General features: G+C 38.9%; 1 protein-coding gene across 1 annotated transcript in view; it reads left to right on the forward strand.

Annotated features, from left to right (window-relative positions):
• The window catches only part of LOC145991991 (dexamethasone-induced Ras-related protein 1), a 542,058-nt gene that overhangs the window by 358,550 nt on the left and 162,947 nt on the right, over positions 1 to 20,561 (forward strand). The window contains exon 3 of the mRNA XM_083127981.1: positions 17,471 to 17,628. Within this exon, the coding sequence (XP_082984107.1) occupies positions 17,471 to 17,628 (158 nt within the window). The remainder of the gene's footprint in view (positions 1 to 17,470; positions 17,629 to 20,561) is intronic.

Genomic DNA, 20,561 nt, shown 5'->3' on the forward strand with positions numbered 1-20,561 from the left:
TCTCTCTTTCCTTAATTTTTTCTTTCGGTCGCCAACTTCCCTTCTCCGTCACGACTGACCTAATGGTTCAAGTCAGCAGCATCGACCAGTAGAACTAAAATCGCCACTAACTTTTGGCTCACCCTGTATTTATGTGAAATTGTAAAGGGAAATGGTGGCATTATCACTGTTTATTGCACGGTGCTATGAAAGTACGTAGGGGATATGAAGAGAGGGCCCTAGACATTCTCGATTGATAGTGAAGGTGACGTGATAAACACCACGCTCCTCCCGCCTTTATCCCCCCAGGTTTGCTCCAAGACAAGCATTGATTAGTGGCTTGGTGAACCAAGTAAATACTTTATTCAGGGACATTGTTGGAACAATTCCTACATGAAATTACCTGGGCTCAGCTGCTATGAGAGTTTCTTTTTTTCCTTTTTTTTGCAACTTATAAGGTTTTCTTTTACGTACGTTGCTTACTTTGAGGATTATTTAAATTACGTAGCGAGTACAAGGGTCTAAGAACAAGCATGCATTATAATTTTAGTAATTTTAGTGCTGATTAGAGTTTGTTCTTGAAAACCTCTATTTTGGAGGGAAAAAAACATCGCGAAAGATGAGAAAAATTACAATGTCTTTTTTACAAATAAATACTATATGAAGAAATAAGTGAGAAAAATTCCGGTTCATACCTACCCTCCCAAGTTCAGATCCTCTAAAAATGAAATCCTAGAGGACGCTACTGCATGCGTTTAACACAAGCAGCAGGCATATCACACAAGCAACAGGCATCTCACACGAGCAACAGGCATCTCACACGAGCAACAGGCATCTCACAAGATTTTGATTTTGATTTGATTTAGTTTATTTTACTTCGCGTTTTGTGCCTCTTGGCTAATTTGCGAAGATGGGGATGAGTGATGAAATGATGAAATTGATGAATGGACATTCACAAACAACCAAGCCCGACCGGGATTCGAACCCGGGCATCTCACAAGAGCAACAGGCATCTCACAAGAGCAACAGGCATCTCACAAGAGCAACAAGCATCTCATACGAGCAACAAGCATCTCATACGAGCAATAGGCATCTCACACGAGTAACAAGCATCTCACTAGAGCAACAGGCGTCTCACACAAACAACAGGCATCTCACATAAGCAACAGGCATCTCACACGAGCAACAGGCATCTCACACAAACAACAGGCATCTCACAAGATCAACAGGCATGTCACACGAGCAACAAGCATCTCATACGAGCAATAGGCATCTCACACGAGTAACAAGCATCTCACAAGAGCAACAGGCATCTCTCACGAGTAACAGGCATCTCACACAAACAACAGGCATCTCATACGAGCAACAGGCATCTCACAAGAGCAACAAGCATCTCATACGAGCAATAGGCATATCACACAAGCAACAGGCATCTCACACGAAAAACAGGCATCTCACACGAAAAACAGGCATCTCACACGAAAAACAGGCATCTCACATAAGCAACAGGCATCTCACACACGCAATAGGCATTTAACAGGCGTTTTACACCCTCAACAAGTGTTTAACATCTACGCGATAGCTGTTTTACGCGAGCAACAATTGTTTCCCACGACGAACTGGAGTTTCACACAAGCAACAAACGTTTTACACGACCAACAGGCGTTACACATACGAAATAGTTGTTTCACTGACACAAACGTTGTTTCACACATACCTGTAGACATTATGCGATACAAGATACGAAATAAATAATTACATATTTGACCACGCTCTAACATATCTACTGACGGCACAGCATGACGTTTCAGAAGACACGAATTAAGACATATATCAATGGATAAAGCTGTGTGATTGAAATAACCTAACCCGGATGTCATATACGATTATAAAGTTATATTCAACGGTAGATACTGAACGCAATAGAAGCATCTATATTGAACAAAAAGTTGTTTTGCTAACCTCCTTGGCGGAGTGGTTAGTACAGTGCGCTAGGACACCAGGGGTCCCGAATTCGAATCCCAGCCAGGAGTGAGTGTTTTTTGTGAGTTCCCATCCCTCAATTTCATAATATCATCACTCATTCTCATTTTCGCCATTAGCCAAAAGTGGTAGAAAAGCAAAATATACCAAATCAATCAGTGAACACAAGGTTGGTTTTTGAGTTCATTGTTCACACAAAGAGGCCAATTTAATGTATTTTAAAGTGTACCATGTACTCTAACTGAGAATCGAACCCGGTACCTATTGATTAGAAGATCGCGTCGTTAAGGATTACATTAAATAGGATGCATTAGATATACTAAAGCTATCCGGTTTACCGATTACAGATCTTCAAATTTAATTTGACTGTACATTCATTTTAAAAGCAACAAATAATGGAAATATTCTGGTGATAGATAAATAAATGTATTAATTGAATTTCTGAAACTCAGATAAAAACATTCGACATCCGGATACAATTTTATTTGAATTTGGACAATAAAGTCCATAGCGTAATCAAATTTCAATTAGACTCATGATGAATCATTGGAGTGCGGTTTAATATTTCATGACAATCCCCTATCCACCTCTGTTTGCATGTGTGGACATTGCGTATTAACTTCCTCCCCTTTGTTGAGCCGCTGCGAACCACAGATGTAAATTGGCCGCCCTCTCTGCACGCTTGAAGCTTTGTTAGTCAGGTGTCAAACAACATTCATGCGTTCGAATGGTGAATGAAATTACTCTTTGTTGGCTCATGTAATTACACGTGTTGTCCATTATTTCACCGTGGATATTTTTCCTCCTCGCTCAATTATATTATCCAATTTTCCAATATGGCGGAAAAGGCTTTAGTCGGATTTCCCAGGATTTTTAATATGTTGTTCACGTCATAATCTACATATATTTGTCAAGCTTTATTTCATTACAAAAAATTACACTGGTCAAGAATGATTTGGATAAATGAATAATTTTCACTGATTCTTATCTTATTGGTGTGATGATTATTAATATGAAGTCAGAATTTCTCTATCGGGATCCATATTTTTGTAACACGTACACATTTTTTTCTGTCCTTTTAGCCGATTTTTACCATGAAGCATTAGAGTAGTAAAACTACAAGCATTATGAGTTCCAAAACATGAATAAGAGTAACTTGCTTTGCTCAAAATGTTTCTCCGCAAGCAAATCATTGATGACAACAATGGCATTGTTGACAACAATGATAAAATACTGGTTTACTACCATCAGGATAAACAGCAATGGTAACATTTCAGTTTAAATCCAGTTCTCTTACGTTTGTGACATAAATAAGTTTGTTGGTTCTATTTTGTGCATATTTTGAGTTATATACAGTGTGCATATATTAAAAGAAAATGTCTCATAAGTGTGTAAACCACCCAAACAATTTTTATTATGTTTGCGGACTCTGTGGCGGCGATTAGGGGGAGGGGGGGCAGTTGCCCTCACTTTTTGCCACTTTTGCCAAAAACTTATCTACAAATGGAAATAAACTGTCTTTGCCCCCCCCCCTAAGTTTTTGCATGTTGCCCCCGGTTCTTGAACCCAATCACCGCCACTATTTGCGGTGAGTCAGTGGCGAATCCAGAAGTTACAGTTGGGAAGGGTGAATTTCAGTCGGGTACCTAACCTCACTGAGAAGCAGTGGCGGCAATTAGGAGGGGCGAGGGGATAGTTGCCCCTTTACTATTTGCTACTCTTGCCCCTGCATTATGCTAAACCTTATGTACCAAGGGAAAGTAAACTGTCCTTGCCACCCCCTTCACTTTTTGCACCTTGCCCCCCCCCCTAGTTTTCGAACCCAATCGCCGCCACTGCTGAGGAGCTTTCCTAACCTATACTTGCACTTTCTTACATAAACAATATATAGTAATGTAGACAGGAAACAAGATAATTTCCATGTTTTTGAGGTTAGAGCAGTGGCTTCCAAAGTGTGCGCCATGGCGTCCTCCGTGGCTGGCTTACAGAGGCGTTGCGAAATGTTGCAGTATTTTTACTGAAATGACACTTATTCTAAATATGTGCTTATTTAGTACTTTTTACACATAAAATGTTTTTGAATTTGAAATATGTGTTAATTTTTTAACTTAAGGCAACCTAACATTGCAAGTGTTAGATAGGCCTACATTCTGATTTGGTCGCCACGGAAAAATCTTCAAACACTGAAGGGACCGTGAAACGAAAAAGTTAGGGAACCCCTGGTTTAGAGCATTGTTTCACAAAAATGAGTGTCCAGGCCTAGAATAGATGTTAAAAAAAAGTGTGAGTAAAACCTAGATTAGGTCTATACTGATTTATTGAACATGCCTATTTTTCTGGAGCGTATATATTTATTTCTTGAACTTGTTTGGATTGGCAATCAGGGGGTTAGAGCTATTCTATCAAGGGGTCTCGGGTTCGATCCCATGTTGAGGCATATTGCACAGTTGTTAGGGTCCAAATTTAAACTGTAGGTCCACTTGCGATTAACCTATATGAGGATAAAATTGACTTAAATCAAAATATTCTCGACATTATACGTGGCGAAGAAAGATCATTTGAGCCTTCAAAAACATTAGGCATCCAAAAAATTGCCAGTTGCCCTGTCGCCCTCCCCGTGGATCCGCGCATGCTGAGAGTCAACTTCGAGAATAAAACATACTTCCATTAATTAGGAAATCATATGAACTACATTTTGACTGCAAAATAGGTGACCAGAATAAATCTTGATCCCCTGATATCTGCTGTGTTTCATGTGAGGGACTGTTATGTGTAGCTGAAAGAGTTTGCGATGTGTCATTTGCATTGTCCATGGTTTGGAGAAAATCGTTGAACCACTCACGGGATATTATTGCATTACAAAAATTTCTGGAATACCAGGCATATCGTGATATTCTATGATATTACTTCGGCTACAAGGCATGTGTCTCACAGTCCAACTCTTCCCATGTTTGACTGAAGCTGAGTGGCAGCAAGGAGATCACTCCAAGAAGTTGTAAAGAATTTCCTCGGAAATCACAAGACAGATAACTATAAAGAACTTGTTAGGCAGCATCTTGATAACTACAGAGACTGAGATGTAATATGTTCCTAAAAATCCATTTCTTCTTCTAACATTTGATTTTTTTTTTCACCTCCAAAAATGGCAGTATAAGTGACGAATATGGAAAAATCTCCCATCGGGAACTATATACCTTGGAAAACCGTTAATATGGTAAATGGAGCCCACGAATGTTAACCGACTACTGCTAGATTCTCAAGAGAGATGTTCCTCAAGGTAAATACAGCAGAAAATCCTTTAGAAGTGAATTTTAGGTCAGTATGCGGAATATGTAATATGCATTAGTTTCAATGGAGCAAGGTTGCGTACAAGAAAAAATGTGTATTACAAAAAATCTGAGCCCAATAGAGAAAACATTAAATTGATTTGAAATCAGCTGAAAATATACTATAAGAATCGCCTTTTCTTTTCCATATAACAGAGAAAAAGTTAAGTTTTGTTGTCCAGTGTTATCTTTATCTTGCTTCATTTGACAACACCCTCATATCCTCATCTAGATCCTGGAATGCTGATTCTCTGAATATTGTACGAACATTGAATCTGTAGCTTGTGTGGCGTATTAAAGCTTAAAGTGCTGGAATGGATCAAGTCCATTCAATGGGAACCTTGTGATTCTAACTTAAATTTTGATTGGTTTCATAGTATAAAATTTCGAGGGTCGTATGCTCAGTTACATTCCATCTCTTGAAGTATCACAACAGACGTACTGTTTGGGTTTCAACCTGTGTGTGCTCTGCCTAAACTAGAGCTAACGAGTTGTATTTTTGCGGGTGTCACTGGCTACTTCGCGCAAAGAGATATAGTCATACAGGATGTCCAAATAAAGTGCATACACACTTTGAATGATTATAAAGTCAGTGCTTAATTGATATGGTGATATCCCAACCCAGGACGCCCCTATTCAGGAACTATGACGAAAGTTCCCAATTCAGAAACCCCTGCCTCGGGAGGGAAGAGGGACATGTAAGGACCGGTTTTTGAAAAGTTCTTATGGTTATTGATCGTTACACTGAAATAATACGTACATCACATATCCATTCGCAGAAAAAGTACTGTGCTTTACGGAGAGCTTCTTCTGTCCTCTAATACTAGGTCATACAAATATGACCGGGACTGATTTATTTTACCAAATCCTTTATTGTCAAATACTTATTTTCACATGTCACCCTTCCAAGAACTCCCCTCCAGAGTCCATACATTTTTTCCAACGTTCTGGAAGCATCTTAATGCCCTTTTCATAAAAGTCTTTTGGTTGGCTGCGTATCCACTCCAGAACACTGCCGATGACGGCGTCGTTATCCGCAAACCACATGCCTTCCAAGTCTTTCAAACAGGTAGAAATCACTTGGGGCCAAATCGGGACTGTATGGCGGGTGTGGCAGATGGTCACATTTCGATTTGCTGAGGGTTACCATAGTTGTTTTTTCCGTATGAGGCCGTGCCTTGTCTTGAAGGAAGGCTCCACCTCTCTTCCGCTTGAATCGGATCTTTCCCTTCATTTCTGTTGTCAGGAGTTCTGAGGAATAAGCTGCAGTGACTGTTCTAGCATCTGTAAGAAAGTCTACATGCATAACCCCCTACCATTCCCAAAAAACATTGTCATCACTTTTTCTACCGAACGGGTCCTCCGAGCTTTCTTGGGTCTGGGACAACCGGTATGCCGCCACTCACGTCATGACTGCTGGGACTCGGGAATAAAGTAATGAACCCAAGTACTTACACCACTTAAACGCACAAGTTCGTGAGAGACACTCTTCCTCATAATGTTGTTTGAGTCTCTGCTGCAAAATTTCAGATGGCTGGATGTTTTCTCCAACGAGAAATTTGATCACAATGCGTTGTTCCACTCTCCGCGGCACCTTCTGTTCGCTCATCACTCTAGCAACACCCGGACACGACTAATGCCCGTTTGCATCAACGTTGTAGTAAATCGCGAGTAAATAGATCCGTGGGTAAGGGTAATCCTCAAGTAACGATCATCTTCTGTTGCAACAACGTGTAAGGTGCGATGAAGATAGCGAGTCACGAAACTCTGGGTTAGCCCTAGGAGGGTAGCTAGCCTCAAAGCAAGTGCCTAAACATCATACAAATGGAAGTGCGTGATTGGCTACTCCTTTCGAAGAGGAGTGGTTGGCGGGGTTCGTAGGAAACAAGGAAAGGATGTAAGTAACGGTGCCTGGACGTTGGTATCATAAACAGTGACAAACATGAGCAATGAAAATTTCAAGCATGGAATAAAGATGGGGAAAAACATATTTACGTGAATAAATTTTAATATATTAGTGCAGCTTTCAATCATAGTAAGTAGTGTTACAGTTATATTTGTAGTACATTTTTATATACTTATGTGCATCTATTTCCATGTAGCAATCACGATCGTTTTTTATAGCTAATGTTTACATTGCTACGGGTTTCTGCGTGTATGTGTAGGCTTGTATTGCACGTGCAATTTTGCAAACTATGTACTGCAGAATATGTACAGTAAACATTTCCCAAAGTAATATACTATATATTTCTCGCTTTTGAGATGCACAGTTTGAATCTATTACTTCCTATTTAACATTTATTTAGTTTTGAAATTTTTAAGTGATACATTGCCGGTTGCAGATAGCAGCCATTACTACACTGCGCGTGAGTTAACTCCGCTTTACTCGCCTATATCGGAGGGTAAAGTTAACTCTCCTTTTACTCCCAGCTAACCCGGCGTTTCCGTTGGTGCAACAGATAATCAGTAGATTCGTAGGTTAACTCTGAGTTTACTCTTACTCGCGAGTAAATCGACGTTGGTGCAAATGGGCATGAGTAGGTTCTAACCTGGGCGGGAGGGAGGGCGGGGCTTGTGGCTCTTATTCTCCCAAGGACAAACAACTTCTGTGCATGGCAGGTTGTTTGAAAAGAAATCAGTCCCTGTCATATTTGAATGACCTAGTATATTTTGTGTATATTGCAGATCTTTTGCTTGTAGTTTAGGTTAGGTGTGGGGAATGTCAAATATTTCAAACACCAATTCATCCTTCCCGACACAATTAGTAGGACGTCCTAAGGTGGGAAGACATTTCACTGAAATATCCAACTGGTATAGTACAGTTCCTGATATGGCGCTGTTTTCATTGGAATTCCGTAGTTCCTGAGTTGGGAAGTCCGCAATCGGGATAAAATCATTAAGACACAGTCCATTTTCAAAATTTGAACGTATATACTAACTAAAAACTAACTAATTAACTCCCTTACCTTCTTAAACACGCAAGTTCATGGCTGCAGTATATACAACATGAATATTTTTATTTTCAAACGTATGTTTTCAAACTGATGACCTATCTGGTGCAGACACTGCTGGAAACGCGAAGCAATGGAATCTCAAACATCAAGAATTATTTCCTTCCATATTTGTGTACATTTTCGTTCAATGGCTGCCTTCAACTCGTCGACTCTTGTTAGTTTTGTACCGTAAATTTGATCTTTTATGCATCCCTACACAAAAAGTCTAGTGGTCTGAGGATATTCTTCTGAACCTCTTTGTCCAATCCATCTGTTGAGCATATCTTGCCAAGTATCACTCACAAAACTGCACACTCTGATCAGAATCATCTTCATTGAGAGCATGGAATCTTCTTGGAATGCAATTCTTCCAATAGCAGCGCTTCAAAATGTGATTGATTCACTTGATTTTGAAATTCCTATTTCACGACCCGCTTTACGCGGAAATTTTCTTGTACTTTGGCGATACGTTTCCATCAACTTTTCTTGCTTTATGGGATTCGTCGACGTACACGGTCTTCTGGAACGTTCCTTGTTGACATTCTGGACAGTTCCATCTGCTTAATTCTCGTGATGGTAAGTCGCGTAGGTGATTCTCTTTGAAACTTTCCCCTAACTGTCTTTGCACTTCAACTGCGTTTTCAAACTTCCAGTAACACTTTATGATAAATTTCCTTTGTCCAAAGTTCAGTCTGGCTTCCGATATTAGCAGTTTAAATTGGTTAAATAGTAACGTTGTCACTTTGTAATCCAGGGGTTCCGGGTTTGATGTGGTGTCACATTGCACAATGGTTCAGATCCCACTTTAAACTAAACTGCAGATCCAGTCCCGATTAGTCTATCTGTGCATAAAGTGGACTTAAAATAACAATTCAAACAAACAAACAAAGAAACAAACAAAATTCAAATTTGTTAATACTGAAAAGCTAAGAAAATTATTCGAGTTATCAGTTGTTGAAGTGAATAATTTTGGGGACATTGAATATATTTCCGTAGCTGCTACCTACTCGCCATTTGCGTAGTCCACAGCTATTGATGCGCATTGGCTAAGCATCTTGTAGTGTCTCCTCTTGCTAGAGCACAGCCAGGTTTGTCAGAGATACAGTTCGTCAACTCTACGTACATCTGCGTGACTCATGCTGCAGTGGGCAGCAATCGTAAACCGATACGGCATCTACTAGGTATAATTTTCAAAAACCTGTACTTGCTGTAGTTCCTCACGCTCTTAACTGTTGCCTATGGATAATTTGGCTACACTACCAGATTATAGCCTCCTCGATGGCGCAGTGGTAGCGTCGTCGCCTTGCAATCAAGGGGTCCCGGGTTCGATACCCGGTGGAGGCACATAGTTCGGATCCCACTTTCAACTATAGGTCCAGTCCCGGTTAGCATTACTGTGCACAATCTGGAGTTAATACACAAAATCAATCAACCAATCAAATCTACTAGCAGATTATAACAAGAATAACTTAAAGCTGGAAATGGGAAGGAAAGGATAGGTCTGTGAATCGCACTGTCCTGAGATAATCCTCCTCGGTGATAGAACTTGGCAGTCAGGCACCTCACAGACTGGATCACCACCGTTCTCAAATTGCATGTAACAAAACCTCGTGGCGCAACAATCCTCTCAGAGCCAGGGCCTGCCAAGTGGCATTTCATTGAGCGTGGTGGTCAGCGCGTCGAGTCCCATCGTTCTGGCGTTCGAGACCGGAGACCGCTTCTTTCTCTCCTCAAATAGCTCCCCATGTCTGCACGATTGCGATACGCAGGGGTGCCCATCCCCCTTAAGACCGAGGACGCTTCCCCCCTAAAATCGATCATCAAAATCCCCCCCCCAAAGAATTGTTCGTCGTAACCTCCCCCTACAAACACACACATAAATATAGTTTGGATAAAGATGTAGTAGCCTAATTGATTTTTGTTTGAATGTCGATAAAATTAAAATTACATTTTCGAAATATGTAAGTTTTAGACAACGAAAGCTGACAGAATGTTACAATTATCCATTCAGACGTAGCACAGAAACACAAAGAAGCGAAACAAATCGTGGCTGACAACAGCCAACACTAAAACTGAAATCCGCATGTCGGAAGTTCCGAGCCGACTCGGAACAACAGCAAGAAAACCCCAGACAGTTTACCATTGGCCGAGATGCCAACAATTAAACGACGCATTACATTCGAATCCTTTCATTGCAGTTGAAATTAAAGACTAAAAAAAATGACAGCTCACTTTCATGTTTGCTAACATAAAACGCAAAACGGCTCAGGCTCACTGCCATTGTTAGTGTACTGAATCAACCTTATTCTTAATAGTTAGTCTGCTTGACTAACCTTGTATTAACGCGAATAGCACGCCCCCCACCTAAAGGCATAAGAGGTGGTGTTTCATTTCAACCCAATTGCCGCGATCACCCACAGATAGGAAGAAAAACTAATAACCATTACTAAAAATCAATAACAAGTCAATCAAACGAAACGATCCCTCCATTTTTGTGTGAAGATATATAGAATTGGTAGCTAAACTATAAAATTTTGTTGCCCCAAAAAATTCCCATGTCATGAATGCCCCTTGTGGCCACCCCTGGTGATACGTGTATGCATATACGAGGGTTACAGCAAAGTCATGGCAACTATTTTTTTTCACGATGATGCGGGTCAGGCAAGAAATTGTAAAATATACCTGGGTACAATTGGAAGGCCACGATATATGCTAACATTTAATGTATGAATTTTGAACAACATAAAGATCTGTATCAGGATAGAGAAAAGGACAAAATAAGAAACATCAATCGTTCGTTATAAATGTCGTCCTGAGCGTTGCATGTCGGCAGTTGCTTCTCTTCCACGCTCGAATGCTGCTGCCCACCTCGCAACACTTCGGTATGGTACAGCACCATTTCCTAAATCTTCCACAAGCTCAGATGACATTCTCTGCATTCCTTCCACGGAGAACTGCTATTTTCACGTAATAACACTGTTCACGCTGGGTCACATTCATCCTTCACGACTGTTAAACACGCAGTGCCTTTCCACTTCCCTTAGTTCAATGTCTTGGTAGTCACTGCCATCTAGTGGCGTCACAATACATTGCATGTGACGGGATCTCCACTGTATATTTTAAAATTTCTTGCCTGACCCGCATTATCTTGGGGAAAAATTGTTGCCATGACTTTTTGCCGTAACCCTCGTATGTATGTATGTATTTCAGTACACTTTTCTGTGAAATATAACTAAAATTATGCCTTCCTTGTGCTTTTAAATTAGTATTTAAATTTGTTCATGACAGTTTCATGCATTGGAAACGATTTGTGAGGCTTACTTCCCATCACTTCTCGCGCCACAAATACCGACGTTAAGGCTCCCGTGTGGCTTGACCTCCCGACAGAAACCCGCCACTTTGCTCGGTAACGCAAAACGTTCCGATAGAAGGTGGATACGTTTTATTTTTTAAGCCTAAAACACAATAAAGGTTATTTTTTCCCAGTATTTTTCGTTTTTTAAGCACATAATATGTTGAAATTCGCATTTCCTGCCAAAGCAATTTCGAATGCATCAAAAATGTGTAGACTTATTTATGTATTTATAGAATCGTGAATACAGAAAAATCCATCTATACCGGGATATCAAGACAGGAAATGAAACTAACAAATAATAAGATGCGCGCGTGCGCGCGCACACACACTCACACAAATATATAACAAGAAATACTGACAACTGAAGTAAAAACAAAAATTATTTACTCTTCATGCAGCTGCTTGATGCACGCCATTTTGAAAGTCTACTTGGGTAGATGGAAACACGGAGCGTTTTTTATTTACTTGTAAATGGTTTATAGCCTCTAGAGAAGTGATCTTTGTTCTAAGGATAGTCATGAAGATTCAATGTATAGGATGGTGTTGCATTTGCTGTTGGTACGCGGGATTCTGATATTAGAAAGTGACAAGAGTTTGCTAGTAATAAGTGGTCTATTCATGAAAAGATATGTTAGATCCGAAACTTTACGGGAAAGAGAAGGATCATGAATATGAGAAGTGGGTAGAATTTGGTGTTTGGAAAAATTGGGAAGGACTGGACATCAATGTTTGACTACTTTGTCTGATATCTTTATATTGCTTTCAAAGGCCATTGACCAAATACAGGAACCTTATTCAAGAATAGGTACAGGCAGAAACATATATGATATTTGTAAATCTGTACATTAATCCAAGGATTTTCATGTCTTTAGAAGTTATATAATATATACGGTGGCTGAAGGTCATCACATGTTACTGCACGTACATAAAAAGTTAAAACTTCTTTTGCAACAATTAATATTTTACGGTGTTATCGCGTTTTGAAAAAGTCAAAGCCCCTATACTGATGATACTCAACTGGACGATCATAAAATCCATTTTCCAAGCGTCTCAGGATCACAGCTTTTATTCGCAACTACCTGAAACCTTCAAGCACCCAAGCCACACCTATGAAGCCACATGAAGAGGAGTTAATCGAGACCATTGTCTGCACCTATTCTTCATTATGCATTTGTTTGAAAATTTAGTTGCTTTCCCTTTTATCGAGCATGGCATCCTTGACTTGATGATCAGACGTTGTTATTGGTTGGAGAACGCTAGTGATAACATTAACGTTCATTTGCCTATTAAACCTGGCGTATTAAGCAGTTAAAAACAAAAGGCTACATAATGTTTAAACGATTGAGATCCCTCGTGAAGCGATGTACTCTTCCTAGATCCACAGATGTTATGACTGGGGTTGCGAAATGGTTTTTGTCTTTCGTTTTATGAACAGTCGATCACTGGCCGTTCATATTCAGAAAGTGTACTTCTGCGGCTGCAAAAAGCGCAGGCTCTAAATTGCATTGATCAGTTTATTGAGCAATAACGCATCATATCGAGGGTTTCGAAGGTGGCGATTGGACGAGCGGGAAGGTCGTGAAGCCTTTAATAAAATGCGCGGGGGCCGTCGACGCCGACCGACCGGGAAGTTTATAACCTCATATTAAGAGCAGATGCCGCGGGGAGGGATTGCAGGAAGAGCGATGCGGTGTCCCGTGTTAAACCGTTTACGAACCCTGTCTGCCTGACGAAAGCCATCCTGGCGCTCGCCTATCGACTCTTCTTCCGATCAGACAAGATTTACTGCCGGGTCCTCCTCTGACAGAAGCACTTCTGTCTCCGCGCGCAGAAAATTATTACATTTTAATGTATCCAATAAAAGTATATGCGTCAATTAGGACTTTAAATGCTTTTAATAAATGTAAAATTTGAATGCATCAAGTAATGTTTTAAGCAAATTGAGTAATTCAGATAAATTTCTAAACATTTTAATGCATGGAATCAATTTCGTGTAGTTTGAATGTGGTGAACAAATTTTGAAGTATTTTGATTACGTGAAATATTTGTCACAGCATTTGGTTTGCATCAAATATATATATTTTTAAGAATTTGAAGTGCATGAAATATTTGTTTAAGTATTTTTATTCCATCAAATAAATTTAATATGTTTTAATTGCGTCTTTCAATTTTCTTCCAACTTCTGATCTGATGTATTTTTACTTATTTTTGGTAGTAACGCCCATATACTTAAGAATTAGGTAACTGTAACACATAAAAGCTGTTAGGTCCAAAACAAAAGGAATGAATGAATAGGCAACTGTAAATTTTCTTACCATTTTAGTAGTAAAGTACAAGAAAATTAGCAGTTACTTACTAATTCCACAATTAAATACTGTAAATGTCAATTTATAGCTGCGTATAACAGGCCAATATGAATTGAAGGGGTCGGGTGTAAAACATGGTAATTAAGTGACATTTTGGTAATTTTTTAGTTACAAAGTAAAATGTGCCATCCTTCAACTTTCGAGTAAAATTGCCATGTCATACAATTTGCATTAGACTCAGTGAAGCCTTCTATCATTGGTAAACACAAGAGGAAAACAATTTATATACATTATAGCTTCTAATAACCTATTTTCTTAATGAACTCAGAAATGACCTAAATGTCACTTACCATGTTTTATACCCGAGCCCTTCCATTAATAAAGACTTTAAAGTGAGGTGTATTGTCACTAAGTCGGTTGCCTCATGTCTGCATGTTACCACCAGTGTTTGAAACTAACTAATTATTTGCATGGTAGTTGCTTTTTTCGTGGAATTGTAATTGTGACTAGCTGCTCTGTAACTGTAACATTGTTACTTTTTCAATAGAGGAACAGTTACTTTACGACACTTAAATTGTTAACCTATTAACTTGAAATGTGGAGGAAGAGCTAAATTTGGCAACGCGATTTTCAACTATGTGTCCTCTCTGGATGCTAAGTTGAACGGATTATCGTGGAATCTCAGTAGACGAGGAAGCTAGTTTTTGTTGCATGGCGAATTTAGAACATCGACAATTTATTGTAATTGGTAATTTGTAATTGTACGCGAAAACTTCGGTGTATTGGGTGGATTGCTACATTCATTTGAAATATGGTAGTCAAGCTGGAAAGAAGCAATTGTTTAATAGGGTAAAGTGTGTTTTACGTAGAGTAAAATAAAATGAATGAATGATCATTTAAGCAGAGCTGACTGTTTTTCCATTCATCTTTGTATATCTGTTGTAATAATATAAATATATGACGACTTATGTACCAGAAACATAAATAAAGCACATGTAAGTCCTCATCAAGGACGTATTAGGGGGGTTCCAGGGGGTCCGGACCCCCCCCTGAAAGTTTTATCAAGTTTTAAAATTAAATAATGAAAAATGTATTCGTTTAGCCGTTGTTACATAATTTCCTCTGAACTTATTGGAAGACAAGGATTATATTGAGATCATACGGCTTTGAAGAACGGAAAGGACGTATTTAGAGGGTCCGGACCCGCCTCCCCGCCCGAAAGACTTATTAAATATGAAAATTAAATAATGAAAATTGAAAATATACTCGTTTAGCATTTGTTGTATAATTTCCTCTGAACTTATTAGAAGACAAGGATTATATTAGGATCATACGGCTTTGAAGGACAGGAACCCCCCCCCCCCCACACACACACACCCGGAAGACTTATTAAGTACGAAAATTAAATAATTAAAATACTCGTTTAGCATTTGTTGTATAATTTCATCTGAACTTATTGGAAGACAAGGATTATATTGGGATCATACGGCTTTGAAGGACAGGAAGGACGTATGTAGGGGGGTTTAGGGTCCGGACCCTCCGAAAGACTTGCCCAGTACTAAACTTAAGTAATGGAAACATTACAATTTGTTGCATAATCGATGGTTATTAATTTCCTCTGAACTTTTTAGAAGGCAAGGATTATATTGGGATCATACGGCTTTGAATGACATTACAAAGAAGATTTATGTACAGCGTGTCCACGATGAGACTCCAACATTTTGAAAGTCTATAACTTTTTCAATTAAAATTGTACTACTGTGATTCCGGAAGCAGCAGAAGCAGAAACTCAAAAAGATTATGTGGTAACGTTTTAGTGCGCGCAATAGCCGTAGTGGCGCTGCAGCAATCGATTGTTTGAAAATTGAGATTCCAAACGAGCGTGCACAGGTTGTGTGGTGGTGTGCAGAAACGAAATCACTTATTCAAGTTCAACGAAACTTTCGTCGTGTGTACAATAAGGATCCTCCGACATTCACGACTATAAAGAAGTGGTGTGATCAGTTTTTGGCGACCGGCAATGTTTTGCAAGGACACTGTGGTGGTAAACCCAGAATCCAGGAACAGGTTGTAGAAAATGTGCGGAGGTCATTCGAAAGGAGTCCACAGACGTCAGTAAGACAAGCAGCGAGAGAACTTGGTATGAAACGGTCGGCAGTTCACACAGTTCTTCACTGCTTGTCTTACTGACATCTGTGGACTCCTTTCGAATGAACCTGTGCACGCTCGTTTAGAATCTCCATTTTCAAACAATCGAGTGCTGCAGCGCCACTACGGCTATTGCGCGCACTAAAACGTTACCACATAAACTTTTTGAGTTTCTGCTTCTGCTTCTTCCTGAATCACAGCTGTACAATCTGAAATGAAAAAGTTATAGACTTTCAAAATGTTTGAGTCTCATTGTGGACACGCTGTACACTACTACTCAAAATAATATGCATAAGATTTTAATCAGAAACTTACTTTTCTCCAACTACATATAACATCATTTTTGTTATTCGATAAATATTCAATTATTCATCTATTTGACATTAATTTATTGCCAGGGCACTTGTTTTTATGTCAATTATTCTGATCTTAACTACAGGTAAGCTACGTAATGAATATGCGCTGTTATATCTATATTCTTATACAGTATTTTTACCTATTCGTGTAATAATAATATAATATTAATTTATGTATTGTAGTTAGTATTAATTTGATTTAATATAATTATTTTAATTTAAACATTATTATTATTATTATTATTAGTAGTAGTAGTAGTAGTAGTAGTAGTAGTAGTAGTAGTATGATTATTATTCCTGAGACACTTGGTTCGGACCACCCCCCCGCAGCATATTTCTAGATACGTGCTTGGTCCTCATATATTTAATTTGTTACACATAATGATCATTGATTGTGAGAAATTTGTTTGCAAGAAAATTTCAGCAGAAAGTAACTGTAAAAGTAACTTACAGATACTTCTTAAGTACCAGTAACTGTAATTGGGTTACTTCTTAAAAGTAGTTACTGTAGGAGTTTCTTTTAAAATGTAAGTTTCCGAAGACGGGTTATAACCACTACTAAAAATTTCAATATGTCTAATGTCAGTGTGGAGACTAAATATGAAAGAATGAACGCAAGAATACAGTGTAGCCACTTTCGAAGCGAAATTCTTGTAGCACCTCAAATCTTGTAGAAATGCTCTATATTTTAATGTGATCTAAATGGATCGACACGTTTCAATATGACGTACTTTTAGTGTGGTTTCCGAGCAAGATATAGGCCCTATATTTTCTCTACTGTTTTCTTGTGATCTCTCCGAAACTTTGTGTTTGTAACTTGCTTCTTCTATCTAGAAACATGATATCAATTGCCTTTTCCTGTCGTGATTCACAACTATCCGGTCACAGTAATGAAAATTATGTTAACACTAAAGAACAACTGATTTCAACAGCACCGAGTTATGTTTTCATGTATGTACGATATGCAAAATTATTCTTGTTACTACACAGCAGTGGTACATATATTCTTCTTGTTTCTTTCCAGGTTCCTCAACAATAAGTTCGAGGAGAGTTATACTCCTACGATAGAAGACTTTCACCGGAAGTTATACCGCATTCGAGGAGAAGTCCACCAATTGGACATCCTCGACACTTCTGGCAACCATCCCTTTCCGGCCATGCGTCGACTCTCCTTCCTAACTGGTAAGATCTTATAGAGTTTGATTGATTACAGTTCGTATGCGTTAGTCACGAGAGCGCATGCGCTAACTGGACGAGTTTATTGGTAAAATAGGGGTGTTGGATTCAAATGGAACACCGACAGCGAAGTGATCCTCGAATATATTTTTCTTCCATTCAGAAAGGGTTTGTTACTAGTTGTAAGAGCCACCACAAACACAAAGAAAAGGCGAGCAATTATAAACAGCAGAACGTATGTAAGGGAAATGATGGCCTGAAACCTAGATGTCAGGGCAATGCAGTTTTGCCTTTTTAATACTTACTCTCCAACAAAGATAGGGTGAACATACGTCCCGTTTTGACCGGGACGGTCCCGTTTGGGAGACGTGTCCAGGTCGTCCCGTCCATATTTTAAAAAATTCTCAGTATGTCCATTTTTAAAGAAGTCTAGAAGTTAGCTTGAAAACTAAAACAAAATTTGAGACATTCATGCTAAAAAGAAGTCGATGGCATTTTTAAACTATTGTCATGGCAACACTACTTCATGTACTTTAAAAAAATCTGTTATTTTTGTTATTTAGTGCCGCTTTTCTGCCACTTTTAGCTAATGGCGCAAAACAGTCAAAATGCTACATTGTCGTCGAGAAGAAGATTCGAGCAGGCGGCAGTTTACAATTTAGGTTAGCTCGCGTGGCTGTATTTATTGTTTTATGTGGATTCCATTATTTCTAGAGCAGTAAATAAGCATTTAGTTTCAATGCGGGTCAGCACCAAGAATTTAAAGGGTCTCTCCGATTGCGCAGTGGTAGCGTCGTCGCCTTGTAATCAAGGGGTCCCGGGTTCGATACCCGGTGGAGGCACATAGTGGTTCGGATCCTACTTTAAACAGTAGGTCCAGTCCCGATTAGCCTTACTGTGCTTAAAGTGGACTTAAAACACCAACCAACCAAGAATTTAAATTCTTATGTCTTAAGGCAGTTCCTAATGAATTAGTGAATGCTAATATCTGTACTTTCAAGTTCAGAAGACGAAACAAAATTGTTCGATCAGTGGCAGTTTGCAACAGAAACCGTAAGACAACTTCAATAAGACTGGGAAGAAAATGTAATTTAAGGGGTACAAATTATTTTGTATGTTTAAGTGGACCACATAAAGTATGACGCTTTCTGAATGCTGTGGAAGTGGTGTTACGCTTGCCTAATTCAACCATTCCCGTTGAGCATGTCTGCTCAATCCTGAACAATATGTGGACAGATGAAAAATTTTGCTTACATGTCTTAACAATGTTGGTACGACTAAACTTTACCGAGATTTGGCGGAGGTTACGACTACGAACAGTTTTGCATTCTTCAACTTCAGCGTAGGCCTAACATCCAATGCTGATCAGGACAGATGAATTTGAATTTAACATTTTGGATGCATCAGAACTTAGGCTTTTTTGAACCCGTCACTTTATACGGGGTCCAGCCCCTTACCATAACAAATAACATAGCTGTAACGTCGCATAACAATGTTAAAACATTCTGACTTTAGTTAAAAGCTGAGGCTGTAAAGGGGCACACAGCACACACAAGGACAAAAAAATAGGACAACACACAGAATTATATTAGCCATAGGGCCACTCGCCAGTGCCTCGTTAGTCTGCAAAAAGCAGTCCAGGATGTACTACGTGGAAGTGAGGTTGAAATTTGGGTGTACTACCTGGAAGGTCACCCCTTACACCCCGACAGAGGAGAAACATTGAGCCTACAATTATCCATTGATAACGGGTAAATCAAATTTTACTTGTTCATAATGTATCATTTACGTTATCCATACTTAAACTAATAATAATAATAATAATAATAATTTTATGGTTGACGATTTTTCAGAATCACTTCCTTGACACGTCCCGTTTTTGGTCAAAATATTATGGTCACCCTAAACCCAGAACAGTAACTCTCGATCAGTGCGCGATACAATATGGAGAAGCATAGGCAGTGCTTCTTTACGTTCATCGCTTTGCAAGACAGCAAAGTTTGTATAAACATGTCGTTTTTGTGTTTTTAAGAATATATTATCGTTTCATAGAAGTGAGTGTCATTCCACTAAACATCCGTAGTGAATCAAACCTATGAAATACAACATTATGGTCTTCCACTCCAAAGACGAAGGTTGTGTTACAACGCGACGAGCGGTTAGTGCAATTTCCTTTCGCGTGCATCGTGCAAACTTGCATAAAAACTTGAATTTTAGTCCATCAGTGACACACACATTTGAGCTCGAACAACAGGACGTACACACACAAGGACTAGAGGAAAACTAGCCAATGAGATTCAAGATGGTGATCGCAACAACAATTTTCCTTATGCTTTCTCTTGCCATAACTTTCTTTCCAACTGTTCTTCTGTTCCTGTAGACCGAAAAAAAATCGGAAAATATGCACGACGTGGTTGATACTCGGTAGAGATCTTATATGATAACTCGTAGGAGGTAATCGAGGCCAGCAAATTAACGTAAGAGAGATATGTAATGTCAATGTATAGGATGTCCGGGAAATACTAGTAACAAAAAGAAATGATCTCTGAAATTAATATATTATTAAATACAACTCACGATGAATCACATTGAATATTCACTTACTTGTGATGGGTGTCATCGCACGCAAGTGAAGAAAACTGACGAAAAAAGGCTGCGCTTAGAACGTAAATGCCACATCAAAGTACAAAAGATGTACTTAAATATGTAATATCAAGAGGATATGTACCTAAATATGTATTATCAAAAGGATTTGTAGCTAAATATGTAGTATCAAAAAGTATGTAATATTAATAATAATCAAGTATCCAAGCAATTTCAAGAATTCTGCTAGATATTTATTTTATTTGATCATATTCAACATAATTTTAAGGAAATAAATTATTCAAATTAAAATTTGTATGAAATTTATAAAATCAGAAAAGCACAGCAAAGTGTAC

Source organism: Lepisma saccharinum, chromosome 9 (assembly GCF_977018435.1).
Source record: "Lepisma saccharinum chromosome 9, izLepSacc3.1, whole genome shotgun sequence".
In the NCBI taxonomy this organism is placed as follows: domain Eukaryota; kingdom Metazoa; phylum Arthropoda; class Insecta; order Zygentoma; family Lepismatidae; genus Lepisma; species Lepisma saccharinum.